Below are 17,593 nucleotides of genomic sequence, written 5' to 3' on the forward strand. Positions count from 1 at the left end.
TTTTCCAAGTTTCCATTTAAAACGGGCTCCAGCTAACAGTCGTTGATAACACTTCAAAGAAGGATCCTGCTTCTCATGCCGTGGTAAACTGTTGCCACTTGGCCACAAGCCAGGTCAGTGACCTAGTGGCCCTAGGCTTCTCAGAAGCTCCACACTTTTCACACCAGGCTGCCTGCCTGACATCATTCAATTCCAAACTTCGATGTTAGGAGCAATGCCACTTCCTACAGGAAACCATCCCTGACCTTCCTGGCCCCCGTAATCACCCAGTTATTCATCCTGGCCAGTGAACACGGTTTGTGTGAAGGTTTTATTATGTCTCCCTCTGAACCCAAGAATCGGAGCCCGGTGTGTCCTTGAATCGCCATCAGGAAGCACGGCACCTGGCACAGGCTGTCTTCCATAAACACTTGCTGAATGCATGAAGATCTGTGAGCAAATGCGTGGGGTGCTATGGATGCAGGAAGTTCTGCGGAGCGTTTCCCAAGATGATCCCTGACCAAACGGCGGGGTCCGGCAGAGGGCGCCCCCGCGGACGGGCGCCTGTCCCAGGGAGCTGGACTCGCGGGGGCGACGCAAGGTTTGCTCCGAGAACCGAGCTCTGGAGAACCGTGCTGGGGCAGGTAAATACTCATTCCTGCCCTGACCCCGCTTATTTCTATCAACAACGACCTTTCTCCTCGGTGTCCCTCTCTCTTCAAGTCACCATCTGTCACGTTGAGAGCGTCGCCTTCAAGGCGAGATGTTTCCCAGACATTAAATGGGGGTTTGCCGGGTACGGTGGTGCACAACGGTAATACAGCTACCGGAGGATGATGAGGCAGGACGGTCGCAAGTTCGAGGCCATCCTGGGCAAAAAAATAAATAGGCATCCTGTCTCAAAAACAAACAAACAAATAAATTTTAAGAAACGGACTGGGGATGTTGCTCGGTGCCAGAGGAGGCCCTGAGCTAAAAAAGAAAGCGGGCAGAGGAACGGAGGGTCGGTTGCAGCTGGGGCCCTTTAAAGCCCCCTTCAACTTTGCCAGTCCAGTTCCCCGTTGCCCAGGTACCCTGTCACCCCTCACTTCCACCACTAGGGGCACTCTGGGGTTTGAACTCCTGGCTCTTTCATCCTTGGCTCTCAGGCGGGTCTCCTAGAGACCCCTAGGAGACCCCTCGGCCTCCTGCAATCCCTGGGCCGAAGTCCTCAACAGGAGGAGGCTTTTCTCCTCCTTCCTCACCTTCCCCCTCTGCTCCGTGGGGTGGGTGGTAGCGGGAGACGCAACAGGCCTGGAGGGGCGCTGAGCAAGTGTCGCATCACACTGACTCATTTGTAAAGTTGGTGTGCGCCGAGTCGGCCCCAGTGGGACACTCCGACCTGGGCACATGCCAGGCCATCTGATTTTTGAAAAGGCAGATCCGGCTCCACCTGCAGAGATCAAGTCCTTCTAAGGTGAGGTCACTTGGCATTTGAGTGGGAAGGGTAAATATGGCAAAACCCCAGGCTTAGGATTTCTAGAAAAATTAAATGAGGCCGTGTATGTAAAGATAAGCCCTGTACCGCACATAGTAAATTTTCACTAAATAGGAGCTTTTACTGTTGTTAGCATTAGTAATCAAGAGTGTAGGTAGGATAGTGTGTATTCATCATTTCATTGAATGAATGAACAATTTCTGGGCATAAACAGGAAGAGGGGAAGAATGTGCTAGATCTCTCAATTTTCACGTGGGGAGGAAGTAAGAAACTTTTGTTCTTGACTTTGTTAATTTAGGAAAATACAGGTTCAAAAATTTTTTGGTAGCCAGATGTGATGGTACACATCTTTAATCCTAGGGACTGAGGAGGCTGAGGCAGGAGGATTGAAAGTTGGAAGCCAGGTTCAGCAACTTAGCAAGGCCCTAAGCAACTTAATGAGAGGCTGTCTCAAAATAAAAAGGGCTGGGGTTGTGGCTCAGTGGTTGAGTGTCCCTGGGTTCAATCCCCAGGACTGAACAAACAAATAAACTTGGTGGTGCTAGGGATTGAACCCAGAGCCTCATGCATGCTAGGCAAGTGCTCTGCTTCTGAGCTCTAACCTTGCCACAAATTTTTGTTTTTTAATTTAAGGTGACAAGTAGTGGAATAACATTAAACTTACTTGGGAAAGGGGGAAAATGCTTGCTCGATATAGCAAATGAGAGGTAAAGAAAAACCAGGGAACTGCAGTGTAAGCTCAGAAAAATATATAAAGCACAATGACAAAGTAATTTCAGGGCTGGGGTTGTGGCTCAGAGGTAGAGTGCTCGCCTAGCACGTTCAAGGTGCTGGGTTCGATCCACGTAAAAACAAATAAATAAAATAAAGACAAAAAAATGTGTTTTTAAAAAATAAATAAGGGGCTGGGATGTGGCTCAAGCGGTAGCGCGCTCGCCTGGCATGCGTGCGGCCCGGGTTTGATCCTCAGCACCACATACAAACAAAGGTGTTGTGTCCGCCGAAAACTAAAAAATAAATATTAAAATTCTCTCTCTCTCTCTCTCTTTAAAAATAAATAAATAAATAATAAATATAAAGGTATTGTGTCCACCTACAACTAAAAAATAAATATTTTTTAAATAAGTAATTTCAAATACACCCACTATCAGAATACCTGTGGGTAGCTAAACTCTTCTATTACAGGCAAGAAGGTTTTTTATTTATTTTTTTTTCATGAGTGTCCATTCATGTAAACATATGGTATTTTTGTTTTGGGACTGGGGATTGTAGGCCCTCTGCACAGCTCAGCATGCACTCCACCACTGGGCTACCGTCCAGTCCCTGTGAACGGAGAGGCAAGGTCAAGGGCAATGTAAATTTCACCATAATTATTCATTAATTCCTTCCTCCCTCTTTTTTTTTTTTTTTTTTGGTTTTAGTTGTAGTTGGACACAATACCTTTGTTTTATTTATTTATTTATTGTTATGTGGTGCTGAGGATGGAACCCAGGGCCTCGCAAGTGCTGGGCGAGGCTCTACCACTGAGCCCCAGCCCCAGCCCCTCCCTTTGTCTTTTTTACCCCATTGCTCAAATGTGTCAGGCACTGTGTTGAGGACCCGCAGATCCAGAGATGAATTGACTAAGGGCTTCCAAGAGGCTCCCCACTAAGAGTGACAGGCAGGAACCCAATCTTGGCTCTCTTCCAACTTCTTATCACCTCCTGGGCCTTCACCTCAGGCCATCTCCCTTGCAAGGCTCTCCTGTTCCTCCTGACACTGAGGCTCTCCCTGTGGGTGTGGACCAGGTCCCCCTGTCATTCCCAACAGTGGCTAAAGGGGACGTGCAATAAATCCTCACCTTTTGCCCTTCCCTGTAGTTGTAAAGCCAACAACACAAACAGGTGGGCAGGTGCCCAGCCAGATGAGCCCCCTCCTCTCCCCTCCCAGAGAAGAGAGCAGGCCAGGCGACTCATCGCAATTACGGTGGTGCACAGGTGATCCCCTCAGTTTCTGCAGGATAGGAAGGGACAGGGTCCTTAAACACTGGTGGCCTCTCCCAACCCACACACGGCTGTAAAACCCCAGAGGAGGGGCTGAAAGTGGATGGCCTGTCGCACCACCTGCCAAGAGGGAGGTTAGTCCTCCAGAGCCCCAGAGTCAGGGAAATGGGGACAGTTCAGACAGAGTCTCCATGGCTGTCACTGCTATTGGAGCAGGCTGCCCTTCCAGTCTGTGGCTCTAGGCCAACCTGCAGGTCAGCTTTTGTGGAGAGAGACAAGTGTGGAACTGCCCTTCAGAGGAGAGGAGACCTCCTCCCCCAATACCTGGGGAACTGGGTCTGTCCTGGATTCTGCTGGTGTCCTCACAGGGGCGCTGCAGAAGGCCAGGGGGTGAGGGGCGCTGGCTGCTGCTGACTGGCTGCCTGTGTTGAGCAAGTGGCTCTGAGACCCATGGGCCTGCCCAGGTGTCCCTTTTCCAGGTGACTTTGGGGAAGCTGAGGGCCAGGCCTACAGCTGTCAGGCTGTTTGGAAAGAGCTTGAGGCTGGGCGCCCTGTGGAGTGGACACTCCCGCCGGCTGTGGAGACCCTCGGCTGCTGGCTCTTGGTGCCTTCCTTTTCCTTTGTGTCTGTCTCAGCCAGGGGTCCATGGACCTCCAGGGCCACTGTGGACAGAGTCCCCTGGGCTCCTCAGCTTGGGTGGGGATGACAGTCACGAGTCTAGCCGAGTCCCTTGGGGCTTTCTTATAGCCTGCCGGGTAAGCAGCCTGGTGGCTCCCACTGGATGTCTCCAAATACCACTGACCTTCCTCTGTTTTGAAGACATTGACTCTGTGGACCTGTTGTGGATGCACTAACCAGGCAACATCGTGCCTCACACATTGTCAAGAATATTTTGTGGGACTGCAGGTGTAGCTCTGTGGAAGGGGGCATTTACCATGGCCAGGCGCTGGTTCAATGCCGAGCACCAAAAATTTTTTTAAAAATATTTTTTAGTTGTCATTGGACAAAATACCTTTATTTTACTTACTTATTTTAATGTGGTGCTGAGGATCGATCCCAGGGCCTTGCAGAGAAGTACTGTCTGCTCCAAACCTCTAGAGATTCTGAGAACCATATCTGATTCCCCTGAGGTGAGCACTGTTCCTGTCTCTGCTCACATCTAGGAGAGAGGGCAGCTGAGGCCCCATGCCTGGGGGCCTTTGTGGCAGCAGCCAGCCTGGGGCAACATGGGACTGTCGCTCCAGATCCGTGCAGGTCTCCACAGGCCAGCGCCCCTTCTGGAGAAAAGCCAGAGGCTGTTACCTTCTTGGGCCCTTGACCTGCCTAGCCCAGGATTCAGAAGCTTTTAACACCAGGCAGGAGTGATGATCTCAGAGTTTGTATCACTGCTGTTTTGTTCTGTTCCAGTTTCTGAGATACCCAACCACCAGGGCACATAGCACCTCTACACTGAATTGTCCCTCTTTGGGGTGTTTTATTTATTCATCTTTACAATACTGAGGATTGAACCCAGGGGTGCTCCACCACAGAGCTACATCCCCAGTCCTTTTTTACTTTTTGTTTTGAGGCATGGTCTCGCTAAGTTGCTGAGGTTGACCTCGAACTTGGTATCCTCTTGTCTCAGCCTTGCAAGTCACTGGGAACCATCACATGAACCACCATACCTGACTCTGTGGAATATTTTATTGAATAAAACAAGCATGAGCTGCGTAAGACACCAAGAATAATTTAAAACGTTAGATACAATATATATGTCTGGCAAAGGACTTGTATCCAGAATGTAGGAGGAACTTTTACAACTCAATATAAAGACACACAACCCAGTAGAAATGGGCCAAACATTTTTATAAACATTTTATCAAAGAAGATATGTGGATGGTTAATAAAGACATGAAAATCTGAACAGCATCATTAGTCATGAGGGAAATGCAACTTAAAATGATGAAGCCAGGCATGGTATGCAGGCCTATAATCCCAGTCACTGGGGAGGCTGAGGCAGGAGGATGGCAAGTTTGAGGCCAGCCTCAGTGACTTAATGAGGCCCTATGTAACTTAGCAAGACCCTGTCTCAAAATAAAAGATGAAAAAAGGCCAGAGATGGAGCTCAGTGATTTCCTAGCATGTGAGGCCCTGGGTCCAATGGGGTTGGGGCAGGGGACACCCTACCTGGTTCAATAATAAATACAACGGATAGTTTCCTGTTATTTAGTGGAAGAAATTCGCTCTGTCACAGTGGACCCCAACCTTGCCCTACCTTCTTCATTATGCACAGTTATGTGTGTATTCTATATATTCTTTATATGCAGGTGGATACGGCCTTGTGTATGGTTCTACATGGTATTATATATAGTTCTAAAATACATATTTTCTTCTTACAAGGACAAGGTTGATAACATATACTCACCAGAGTATCCATAAATCTCCCTCTTCTTTAGTCTTTGTACTTAGATTTGGGCTACCCCAGACCTCAGTGGTGCCTGGCCTGCTTGTCTGTCCACACTGTTTGTCTATGATTGCCTCTGTGTGGTAGCATCAGGCACAAAGCAGACATTGCTTTAAAAAAAAAATCAAAAAAAATATTTTTTAGTTTTAGGTGGACACAATATCTTTATTTTTTATCTTTATGTGGTGCTGAGGATCGAACCCAGTGCCTCATGCATGCTAGGCAAGCACTCTACCACTGAGCCAAAACCCCAGCCCAGATATTGCTTTTTTACAGAAGTGATCAGGGGGCTGCAATTGTCTGAGCATTTTGTTCCCTGATCTTTGAAATGCTTTGCTTAGTGACACATTTCTTTTTTTAAAATAGAGTAGTCATTTTCTTTTTTTCCTGCCAACCCCCAGTACTGGGGATGGAGCCCAGGGGTGCTGTACCAATGAGCTGCATCCCAGCCCTTTTCATCTTTTTTTTTTTTTGACACAGGGTCTTGTTGAGTTGCCCAGCGGGTCTGGAGCTTGGGATCCTCCCATCTCAGCCTCAGGAGCAGCTGGGATTGTAGGCGTGCGCCACCGCGCCTAGCATAGTCATTTTCTTTTAATAAACTTTTATTGAGGGCTAAGATTGTTTCAGCTATTTGTTGTGGTTTAACAACACACACAGCTCAAATTCAGTGGTGTGACCTGTTCTCAGCAGCCCTGTTCAAAACAACCAGCAGGTAGAAGGAGCCGGCATCCATCCGCAGATGACTGGGGCAACTAAATGTGGCATAGGAGGAAACTGAAAGTTACCCAGCCTTAAAAAGGAGGGGAATTCTGCAGGGACGAACCTCTAGGCTGTTGTGCTAGGTGAAGTCAGCCAGACCCAAAAGGACAGACACTGTAGGGCACTGTAGGACACTGTGAGGCACCTGAAGTCCCAGATTCCAGAGGCAGAAGCAGGAAACTGATGGGCGGGGCCAGGGAAGGGGGATGAGGGGTTGTTCCCGGGGTGCAGAGTTTCAGTTTGCAAAAGTCCCAGGGATGCGGAGCTCCACGTGGAAGTACTTAACACTGCCAAGCTGTGCACTTAAAATAACTTGGTCAGTTTTATCATGTTTGATTTACACAACTAAAGAAAACACAAATCAAGGGTTAAATAGACACCACCATCTCCTGATGCTCTTGGGCGCTCTGGGTCAGTTTGGGCACAGGCAAGGTGGCCCCTCTCTGCTCTAGGATGTTTTGGTGCTAGCTGGGGTGACTTGATGTCTGGAGTGATGCTAATGACTGGGCTGGTGGAGGTGGGGACAGACGGCCTCCTTCCAAGATGAATGGCTTTACTCACAGGTGTGGAACTGGGGCAGGGTTGGGGGCTGTCAAAAGACAGGTCCCTCTGGACTGTTGTTGACTGGAGCCCACTTGTGTTACCTTCAGCTTGACAGCTTTCAAGCAATCAGACTCAGTTCGTGGTTATTCAGGGTTCCAAGTGCACGTCTAATAGGAAAGGTGGGGCTGTGGGGTCTCCTATGACGTAGTCTCAGAGTGACCTAGCCCCATTTCTACCTCAAGCTTTTGGTCCACCAGTCACAAGAGTGCATGCAGGTTCAAGACATGGGTGCAGGGCTGGGGTTCAGGGGTAGAGCATTTGCCTAGCATGTGTGAGGCACTAGGTTCGATCCTTGGCATCACATAAAAAAAATGAAGGTATTGTGTCCATCTACAACTAAAAATATTTGAGAGAGAGAGAGAGAGAGAGAGAGAGAGAAAGAGAGAAATGGGCGCAGATCCTACCTTTCAGTTGTAGGAGCCCAAATCATGTTGTAAGTGAAAGGTTCAGTTTGCTGCCACCTTGGAGAGTCAATGGATGAGAGGCAGAGTAACAGAGAAAGACGGTTATTGGCAGCAGGTAGGCATTGTTGGCAGGTGGTTGACTCATGCCTTCAGTGACCACGGCACCCTTAATCCTAGGAGTGAATATTTTATATGATTTTTCAAAGGCAGGGACGTGGATACCAGCAGGAAGGTGCCTTAGCTTCAGAGTTTGGGAGAGGAGCCTCTTCTGGAGCGTGGGATGTGCGTATCTTATCTCCTTGACGTGGCTCAGTGAGAGCCGAAGCGTGGTGGATCCAAACAAGACACCCGGTGATCAACTCTTCTGTGTTGGTTTAGCAATCCGTGTTGATTTTTTTTTTCAATTGGCAAAAGGGGATTTATTGAACCAGCATGCTGGGGCTCCGTGCCCACTCAAGAAGGGAAAGCAGCCCAGAGCCCCGAGCAGGGGCTGAGCACTGCTTAAGTACACTTCCGTGTTGATTTTTATTGTGGTATTTCTGGCAAGAACCCTTCCAGGTGTGATCCTGTAACTTGGGACTAGGGAGTTCTGGGAAGGAAGGGTTTGTGCATTCCTAGCTGGCTTTAGTGTGCAGTTACGCTGTAAAAGAGTACGCAGAAATGAAGAGAAACTTCTGATAAGTGGGTCTAGATGATGACAGGTGGGGTCAGGGGGTGTGCTTTTAATTTGTGGCCAAATTGTGAAACTACACAGACACAGATGCAGAAAAGTCCACATATCAGGAGATTCTTGCTTGATGTTATTGTGCAAAGTGAACCACTCATACAGTTGCCAACCAGATCAAAACCACAGCATTGCAGGAGCTCAGAACCCCTCTTCTTCCTGTTGCAGGCATCCTCTTGGCCCCCACGTCTCACCTGACTGACTATACTGCTAACACTTTTCGATTGAACTTTTTTCCCCCTCAGTACTGGGGATTGAACCCTGGGGTGCCTTACCAATGAGTTACATCCCCAGTGGGCACCCCCCCTTATTTTTGGATACTGGGGATTGAACTCAAGGGCACTCAACCACTGAGCCACACTCCAGCCCTATTTTGTATTTTATTTAGAGACAGGATCTCACTGAGTTGCTTAGTGTCTCACTGTTGCTGAGGCTGGCTTTGAACTTTCAATCCTCCTGTCTCAGCCTCCCAAGGTGCTGGGATTACAGTTGTGCGCCATTGTGCCTGGCCCCAGCCCTTTTTAATTTATATTTTGAGACAGGGTCTTGCCAAGTTGCTGAGGATATTGCTACATTGCTGAAGCTGGTCTTGAACTTGCCATCCCCCTCTTCAACCTCCCAACTTGCTGGGGTTATAGGCATGCACCAATGCACCTGGCAAAATTAAATTTAAAAGGCTGCGGATGTAGCTCAGTGGTAGATTGCTTGCCTAGCATGCATGAAGCCCTGGATTCAATTCCAGCATTACAAAAAAGGGGGGTGGCTGAGAGAGTGAACTAGAGAGATCCTTAAGAAGTGGTCCACAGCTGGGTATGGTGGTGCATGCCTGTATTCCCAGCAACTCAGAAGACTGAGGCAGGAGGATGGGGAGTTCCAGGCCAGCCTCAGCAACTTAGCAAGACCCTATCTCAAAATAGAACATAAAAAAGGGTTCAGTGGGGGCTGGGGTTGTGGCTCAGCGGTAGAGCGCTAGCCTCGCACGTGCGGGAGCCTGGGTTCGATCCTCAGCACTACATAAAAATAAATAAGTGAAATAAAGGTATTGTGTCCAACTACAGCTAAAAAATAAATATTTTTAAAAATCCTTGGATTATAAAGGATAAAGGATAGAGATGGAGAGATGCACAGGACCAGGTATGGAGAAGGGATGCAGTGCTTCCTGACTCCCTTGGCATGCTACCCTCCAGGAACCTCCTCCTGAGAGCAATAGATTTTTAGGTAACAGGATACGAAGAGTTTTTCACATATGTTCAGTTTCCACAGTGTAATTAAGCCTCAGGAAGCTCCGAATCCTGTCTAGGCACTCCAGCAAACAGCCCCAGAGAGGGGCCACCCATCGGCCAGCATCAGGCCTCAGACATGCGAGGACAAGTCTTCAGGGCATTCCCCAGCCCAGCCTAGGTGCTGCCCCTGCTTTCACGAAGTGGACTCCAGGAGAGATTTCCCCACCCAGATCTGCCCCAGCTGCAGATCTGTGAGCCGAATATAGGAAGTGTGGGAATGGTTTGTTACACAGTGGTAAAAATGAACATGAAGTCTTAGAATTAAACCAATGATTTGGTTTTCCCCACAAAAGGTAGAACCTCCTTTAACTACACCAAAAGAACATTAGTGCAATAAATGAGCTCATGGGTTCACAACAAGACAAATGCTGCCAGCAAGAAGTCCACCGTTGGGTACTTCCTCATTGTAAACAATGGCATTTATTTTCTGACAGTTCTATATATTCATTATAGGAAATTCCGAAAAATAAGAATTTTAAAAAACAACTGTTAATAATTTGGTCCTTTTGGTCTTCTTCTATATATTGAAGCTTATGTTATAAAATATGAGTCACGCTTAAAAGAAAGAGTGATCTTGGTCCATCATCAGGGATCATGCTTAGTTCCTTGTCAGGCACACACCGTGGACGTTAGAGAAGGCGTGCTGGGGAGTGTCTGGGATGGCCATGACTATGGCCACCTGGAGTAGTCACTAGTGACACATTGAGTTCATCCCCAGGGGTAGCCAGCGTTGCCTGGTGAATAATTGCTGTCAGGGGTGGGACACAGCTTAGAGGGTGTCCTGTCTCCCACCCCTATGTCAGTGGTAGGGAGGCTGGGGTTTGCTGGTGGACACAGCCCCTGATCTCTGCTCCCTGCAGGGGATGTGCCTTTGAATGGTACCCAATGACTGTTCACATCACACATGTGCATTATGCAAAAGCGCTTCCTCATTTGGAAACACTCAAATGAAAAAATGGAATTTTGTTCAAAACTCACTCTCTATCATTCACTGAAGAATTTTCAACATTATGTTTGGAAGTTGAAACACAAGGGAGAGCTTTTAAATTCTTTCATGTGAGCAAGCATAAATTTTAGCATGTAAATGTGGTTTTAAAATGTTATTGCCTATTCATGTGAGTTTCTTTTTTAAAAATATTTTTTAGTTGTAGTTGGACACAATATCTATTTAGTTTTATGTAGTGCTGAGGATCGAAGCCACTGCCTCACATGTGCAAGGTAGGCGCTCTACCACTGAGCTATAGCCCCAGCCCTCATGCAAAGTTTCTTGTTAATAGAGTCTATAAAATTTTAAAAAAACATTTGGTCAAGGATATCACATAAAATGCTCAAAACAGATGTGACAACAAAGCAGATCTGCTGGTCACCTCCACCGGGTTAGGAATTGAAGCACCTTGTAATAGGTTTGTCCATTTCATGCACAAAACCTGTTTTACACAACAGTTAAAAGAGTTAGTTGGGATGTTAGAGATATGTTTATGCTATGTTTGTTTTAAAGTTATTTATTTATTGGTATCAGGGATTGAACCCAGAAGCACTTAACCACTGAGCAACACCCTAAGCCCTTTTTGTATTTTATGTTGAGACAGGGTCTTGCTAAATTGCTTAGGGCGTCAATAAATTGCTGAGGCTAACTTTGAACTTGTGAACCTCCTGAGTGCTGGGATTACAGGCGTGAGCCACTGCTCCTGGGTGCTGGAGATCTAACTCAGGACCTGGTGCATGCTAAGCATGTTGCTCTGCCCCTGAGCTGCACTCTACAACTCCCGAATTAACATTTTAATTACAGGCACATATGCCCCCCATCTCCTTTGTCCCCAACGTGTCATATAGGATGCACATGACAGAGGCTGGACCCTGGCTCAAGTTTCCAGGCCAAAGAGTCATAGACATGTGCTCAGCCCACTAGGGTCTGAGTTGAGCTCGCCCTGTGTTTACAAGATTCTTCTCAGTGCTTGGGTGATGTAACAACCATCATGAGCATCAGCTTCCTTGGGGAGAATGACGACTGTACTTGTTTTTACCCTCTTGTTTAAACTGTTGCTTATTTTCAAGTTTTTTCTTTTTCTTCTTGTTTCACCCAAAACAAAGCAAAGCAAACCAAATAGGTCCAGAGCTCCTGCAGCTGAGCTGGTCTCTTACCTCCAGGGGAACCAAAACTTCTGTTTATTTGCTTTTAATATTTGTAGCATGTTTTGGAAAAACTTCTTTTCAGTGAGTGAGGTGCTTTTAAATTTATTTATTTATTTTGTACTGGGGACTGATCCCAAGGGTACTTTACCCTCGAGCTCTTCTGATTTTTTGAGATAGGATCTCGCTTAATTAATCTGCTGAAGCTGGCCTTGAATTTGAGATCTTCCTGCCTCAGCCTCTCGAGTGGCTGGGATTACAGATCCTGCTGCACCGCCCCTGGCCTTGTTTTGGGTTGTGCGTGCGGGTGTGCCTGCTGGGAATCAAGCCCAGGGCCTCAGGCCTGCTGGGTGAGCGGTCCTCCACTAAGCTGCTCCCCAACCCCTCCGTGGGTGTTTGAAATGCAGCTCCCGCCCCACACTCCCTGCTGGAGTCTCCTACTCCAGGACCTCGGGACAGGTGGGGGCACGCGGTGTCACCAGGGGTGCTCGCCTCCCCTCCCCCCAGTCTGTCCCAAGCCGCGAGCTCCTCAGTCTGGGACACTTCATGGGGGCTAGAAACGAACGGTCGGGAAAATTTTGACCGCTATCGTTTCCCCGAGAGACCACGGGGTCCCCGGGCTCCCCAGGAGCAGACGCTGGCGGCAAGGTCGGAGTCGATACCCGGGTTCACGCCCGAAGCGGGCGGGCGGTCAGCCTCCCAGCCCCAGCCGGGGAGAGGAGAGACGCGGTCGGCGGGACGCGAAGACGCCCAGGGCCTCCTGCCAGGTCCCCGAGCACCGGCGCCTCTTTAAGTCTGCGGCTCCGCCCTGCCGGCCCCGCCCGCCCGCGGTTCCTCCCAACCGCCGAGCCCCTGCCGTATCGGCGGAGTGTCGCGGAGCCACGAGCCTGCGAGGAGCGCGCCGCCCGCCCGGTCCCCGCGCCTGGACAAGCGTCCCCACGTCCCGGATCCGCCAGCATGGCCAGCGAGGAGCTGGCGCGCAAGCTGCAGCGCCGGCTGCAGCTCCAGGAAGCTGAGGAAGGCGGCCAGGGCGACCCCCAGCCTGCGCCCCTCGCCGTCCCAGCCCCGAGGCTGGAGCCCGAGCCCGAGCCCGAGCCCGAGCCGCCCGCCAGAGCGCCCACAGCCAGCGCTGGCGCGGAGCTGAGCGCCCAGCTGAGCCGGCGGCTGGACATCAACGAGGGCGCGGCGCGGCCCCGCCGCTGCAGGGTCTTCAACCCCTACACCGAGTTCCCGGAGTTCAGCCGGCGCCTCATCAAGGACCTGGAGAGCAAGTTCAAACTGTGAGCGCCCGCGCCGTGCGCCCCGTGCGCTGCGCCCCCGGGGCCGGGCCCAGGACCCCGGAGGAGGGCGGGGGTCCGGGAGGAGAGGCAGCCGGGACAGGAAGGAGGTGCAGGGGCCCCGGGGTGCCCTTAGCGTTTGAGCCAGCGGAGCCGGGTCCTGCGCGCCGGTCTCTCCCCGCGCGCTGGAGGGACCTTCCCGCCGGGAGTCTGAGAGCGGGAGCCCTTTGCACCCGGACCGAACCCAGAAGTTGCCCTGGGGCCACCAAGCGGGTGTCCCTGGCTCCGGGGCGGGTTCCGCCCCCTCCGCGCGCAGGTCCCGAGATCGCACTGAGCCCCTCTTCTAGGAAAGGAGCCGCGCCGGGGCGCCTCACCTGCCAGCTCGATCTTCATCCCCAGGGGGGAATTAGCCCCTGTCGTCCTTTTGTCTTTTAAAACAAAAGGGGAAAGTGAATGCTTGGCTGCTGCGGGGTCCCAGGTACCCGCGGGGCTGAGAACTTAGCAGTTCCCGGGAGCGCGAGCGGCGCGGGAGCCTCCTGGGGGCGTCGCCGGGTGGCTCCCCGCTTCCTGCCTGTGGGGCCCGAGGTGTGGGTCAGAACAGGCCTTGGCCGCTGGCTGCATTTGCGCCTTGCTACGTAGTGAGCGGGGGATCGCCTACCTGGGGCACCTGGAGCCCGCGCACCCGGCGAAAGAGGCGGCACGAAGGGACTTGTCGCCTGGGACCTCCCTGTCCTCACTCTTCTCATCTGGAGAGTGGGAGCAGTAATAGTCCCTTGCCTTTTAAGGCCATAAAGTATTTTGCACACCGTAAGCTCCTACCGAGCTATTAATATTATTTCCAGAATTGGGCCGAGACCGGAAAAATTACTGGGGGAGCGCAGGCCGCCGGCCAGGTCCTGCCGGGGCGTCTTTAAAGGCGCTTGGAATGTGTTTGTCCTCTGAGAGGAGGTTCTATTTAAAGGCGCTGTGGCGGGCGTTGTGGGGCAGGGAGCCTGAACTGCCCCTGTTTTGAAGGCTACCGAAGCGGCACCTGGGAGCCTCCGAAGGCTGAGCCTCCCTGACACCTAGATTTCTCTGTAAGCTGTCTGTGAGGCTGGTCGGTCCGCCCCCCCCCCCCCGGGTTTATTTGTGGTCATTGCTTTTCACGGGAAGACTGCTCTGGCCTGGGTGCTCCACGTCCCAGTGCTGCTTCTCAGGCTTGACAGATTCAGGGAGGGCGTCTGGGGCGGACCTTCCTTTTCAGATTGCTGTGTGATCATTTGAGTTTCTACCCTCTCTCCTTCATTTCTTTCACTCTTCCTGCAAAACCGTCTTAGGAAGGGTAAGTTTGTTAGCTGCCTAAGAGTAATGCAGGGAAGACCACCCGGTGGGAGGGCCCTGGGAGACCAAGCAAGGTGGCCTCTGTGAGGAAACAGGTACTGGACCAGCGTTCTGTGTCAAGCTAAGAGGAAGACAGTATGTGATCTGGGGTCCCGACAGAGTATAGAGGAACCTGTGCATAGTATTTCTCTTGAGCTATGACATTGGTTGGGTCTTCTGTCACTTGCAACAAATATTGGCATAAACAAAAGGGGAATTATTTGGCTCCTGAAACTAAAAAGCCAGCATCAGCTTCAAGTATGGCTGGATCTAGGAGCTCAAAGGATGCCATCCATGCTTTGTTTCTCTTTCTTTTTCTTTTCCTTCCTTTATTTTGGTGCAGTGGGGGGGTTGAACCCAGGATCTCTCAAATGCTAAGCACACACTCTACCACTGAGCTACCCACACCCAGCCCTTGTTTCTATTTTTTAAAGCCACTCCCTCTCTGTGCTAGCCTTATTCTAAAGTAGCTCATCCCTGGTGGTGGCAGTGTGGCCACAGCAGCTCCAGTAAGTCCACTGGGAAAGAGCATCCATGGCAGAGGCCTTGGTGTGTCACTTATTTGCAAGGAAGGTAGCTTTACTGTTGTCTCCCTTCCTCCCTCTCCCTCTCTCTCCCTCCCTCTCTCTCTCCCTCTCTCCCCCTCTCCCCCTCTCTCTCTCCCTCTCTCCCTCTCTCCCCCTCTCTCCCTCTCCCCCTCCCCCTCTCTCCCTCTCTCCCTCTCTCCCTCTCTCCCTCCCTCTCTCCCCCTCTCCCCCTCTCCCCCTCTCTCCCTCTCTCCCTCTCTCCCCCTCTCTCCCTCTCTCCCCCTCTCCCCCTCTCTCCCTCTCTCCCCCTCTTTCTCTAGCACTGTACTGGAGATTGAATCCAGGGTCACTCTACCCTGAGCTACGTCCCTAACCCTTTTTAAATTTAAATTTTTTTTTTGGCACTGGGGATTGAAACCAAGGGTGCTATGCCACTGAGCTACATCCCCAGCCCTGTTTATTTTTTGAGAAGGTCTCATTAAGTTGCTTAGGGCCTCGATAAGTTGCTGAGGCTGGCCTTGAATTCGTGATCCTCCTGCCTCAGCCTCCTGAGTTGCTGGGATTAGTTATGCACCACTGTTCTTGACTGCTATTGTTTCTTGTTGGCTCCTAACCAACTGCTGTAGTCAGGGAATTCATTGCTCTTGTTGGCCAGGCCACCTTGTGCCCCCCCCCCACCCTTGAAGTGGGGGCATGTGTCCACAGCTGGAGTTCTCCCAGACCCTGCCCACCTGTTCTCCCCTCCGTGCCTTACCTTCAAGCGCCACAGCTCTGCCACAGCTCTAAGTAATCCCAGACTCCCCTATTCATCCGTGAACCCCAGGATCCCCCCAGCTGGCTCGTTGTCTTTCTCTCAGGGGGCTCCTGCCTGATGTGTATACCTGAGCAACCACTGAGTCTCCTCCCTCTCCTCCTGCCACCCCATCGGGTCTCCGCATTCTGGATGAGTTTGCTGCCTGGACATTTCCGGTGCATCTGGTTGTAGCCCTCATTCCCCTCATAGAGGCCATGTGGCCGTGACCACAGTTGATGGACAAGTCCTGGTCTTCTGAAGTGCCTGCAGTGCCTGTGGTGGCTAGGTCATGCCAGTCCCCTGTGTGCCCCCCCCCGCCCACGCCAGGGCAAGCTCCAGGCTCCGCCCCCCCTCACATACCAGGGAAAGCTGCTATGGAGCTTGATACTGGGTGGCTTGCAGGCCCTGCCGGATCACCTGTCCTGTAGCTGGCCCTCTGTTGCTAATGACTTCTGTGGTCCCAGCTTTGCCTGTGGCCCAGCCAGGATACTTACTGAGCCCCGGGGTTTCCTCTTCCTCTGCCTACTGTCTTTTAAAAGAGCTTTTAAAGAAAAAATTAGAAACAGTGTGCAGGCTTGGTGGCTCCCTTTTCCCAGGTTTCCCCTATGTGGATGTGCCACAGCCCCCCCAAGGCTCTCTGGCACCGACCACACTGATATATCTGCAGCTGCCTTGACCACTGGCTGCTGGCCAGGCAAGGAAACCCCTGCCCAGGCCTCTGGGTCCCTCTGCAGCCTGCACTTCCCCTGAGGCCAGTGGCACTCATGCCAAGGCCTTCCCTGCTCAGGCTGTGTGGCGGTGTCCAACCAGCCAGCTGGTCCCTACGGTGCCTCTGCCCGAGACCTGAGCATGTTCTCTCCTTCATTTCCCTTTGGTTTCTGTGCCAAAAAAAAAAAAAAAAGTTAAAGAACACACAACACAGCCGGGTGTGGTGGTGCTCACCTGTAATCCCAGCCATTTGGGAGATTGAGGCAAGAGGATCATGAGTTTAAAGCCAGCCTCAGCAAAAGCGAGGCCTTAAGCAACTCAGTGAGACCCTGTCTCTAAATAAAACACTAAATAAGGCTGGGGATGTGGCTCAGTGGTCAGGTGCTCCTGAGTTCAACCCTGGTACCAAAAAAGAAAGAAAGAAAGAAAAAAAAAAGAACATACAACATACCAACTTGTCACACTGTGAGTTTCTTTCTGAATTTTACTCATGGCAAATCAGTCCCAGGTGACTGTGAGGACCAGGGTTTGGGGGCCAGGCTTCCCAGGTTCACACTCTGGTCCCACCCCTTGCTCCCTGGAGCACGAGGTTAAAAGCTTTCTTGCTTCAGATACCCCTTCTGTTAAGTGGGAATAGAATAGGACCACCTCTCCTTGGGGATTCAGTGAATTAACTTGCATGAAGCAGTTGGCTCAGTGCTTGGCTTACGTCGGAGGCCCAGTCAGTTTTAGTCACTGATTTTCAGAACGTCACATAGCTATAATTGTGTGTGTGTGTGTGTGTGTGTGTGTGTGGTACTGGGGATGGGACCCAGGGGTGTGCTGCCACTGAGCTACATCCCTGGCCCTTTTGTAGGTTTTTGTTTTGTGAGGAGGATCTCGCTAATTGCTGAGGCTGGCCTTGCACACTCTGATCCTTCTGATCTTGATCCTTCTGCCTCGGCCTCCTGAGTTACTGGGCTGGTGTGCGTCCAGAGCTGTAATTTGGGGAAGTTTTGTGTTGTCCTTTTTTTAATAACTTACTTTGCCAGTCTCATTTTTCCTTTGAAGGTGATTGAACTTCTGCTTGAGCTGTGGAGTGGTGGCCTGGTCACTCGAGGGGTTACCTGTTCCTTTCAGAGTCCTTTGAAGGGACCACTAGTTCC

The 17,593-nt window shown here is 50.9% G+C and overlaps 1 protein-coding gene across 2 annotated transcripts in view; it reads left to right on the forward strand.

Annotated features, from left to right (window-relative positions):
- Window positions 1–605: 605 nt before the first annotated feature.
- The window catches only part of Efhd1 (EF-hand domain family member D1), a 50,714-nt gene continuing 33,726 nt past the window's right edge, over window positions 606–17,593 (forward strand). The window contains exon 1 of one of the 2 annotated variants that reach the window (XM_058577464.1): window positions 606–623. Coding sequence is in view for 1 of the 2 variants with exons in the window: in XM_046439864.2 (XP_046295820.1) it covers window positions 12,742–13,064 (323 nt within the window). In the remaining variant the exon portion in view is untranslated. Of the gene's footprint in view, window positions 624–12,638; window positions 13,065–17,593 lie in introns of those variants that run through there. The other variant, XM_046439864.2, reaches the window with a different exon arrangement.

Source organism: Marmota monax, unplaced genomic scaffold, assembly GCF_021218885.2.
Source record: "Marmota monax isolate L192 unplaced genomic scaffold, Marmota_monax_Labrador192_F-V1.1 WCK01_AAM20220418_F8-fsc00041, whole genome shotgun sequence".
NCBI lineage: Eukaryota > Metazoa > Chordata > Mammalia > Rodentia > Sciuridae > Marmota > Marmota monax.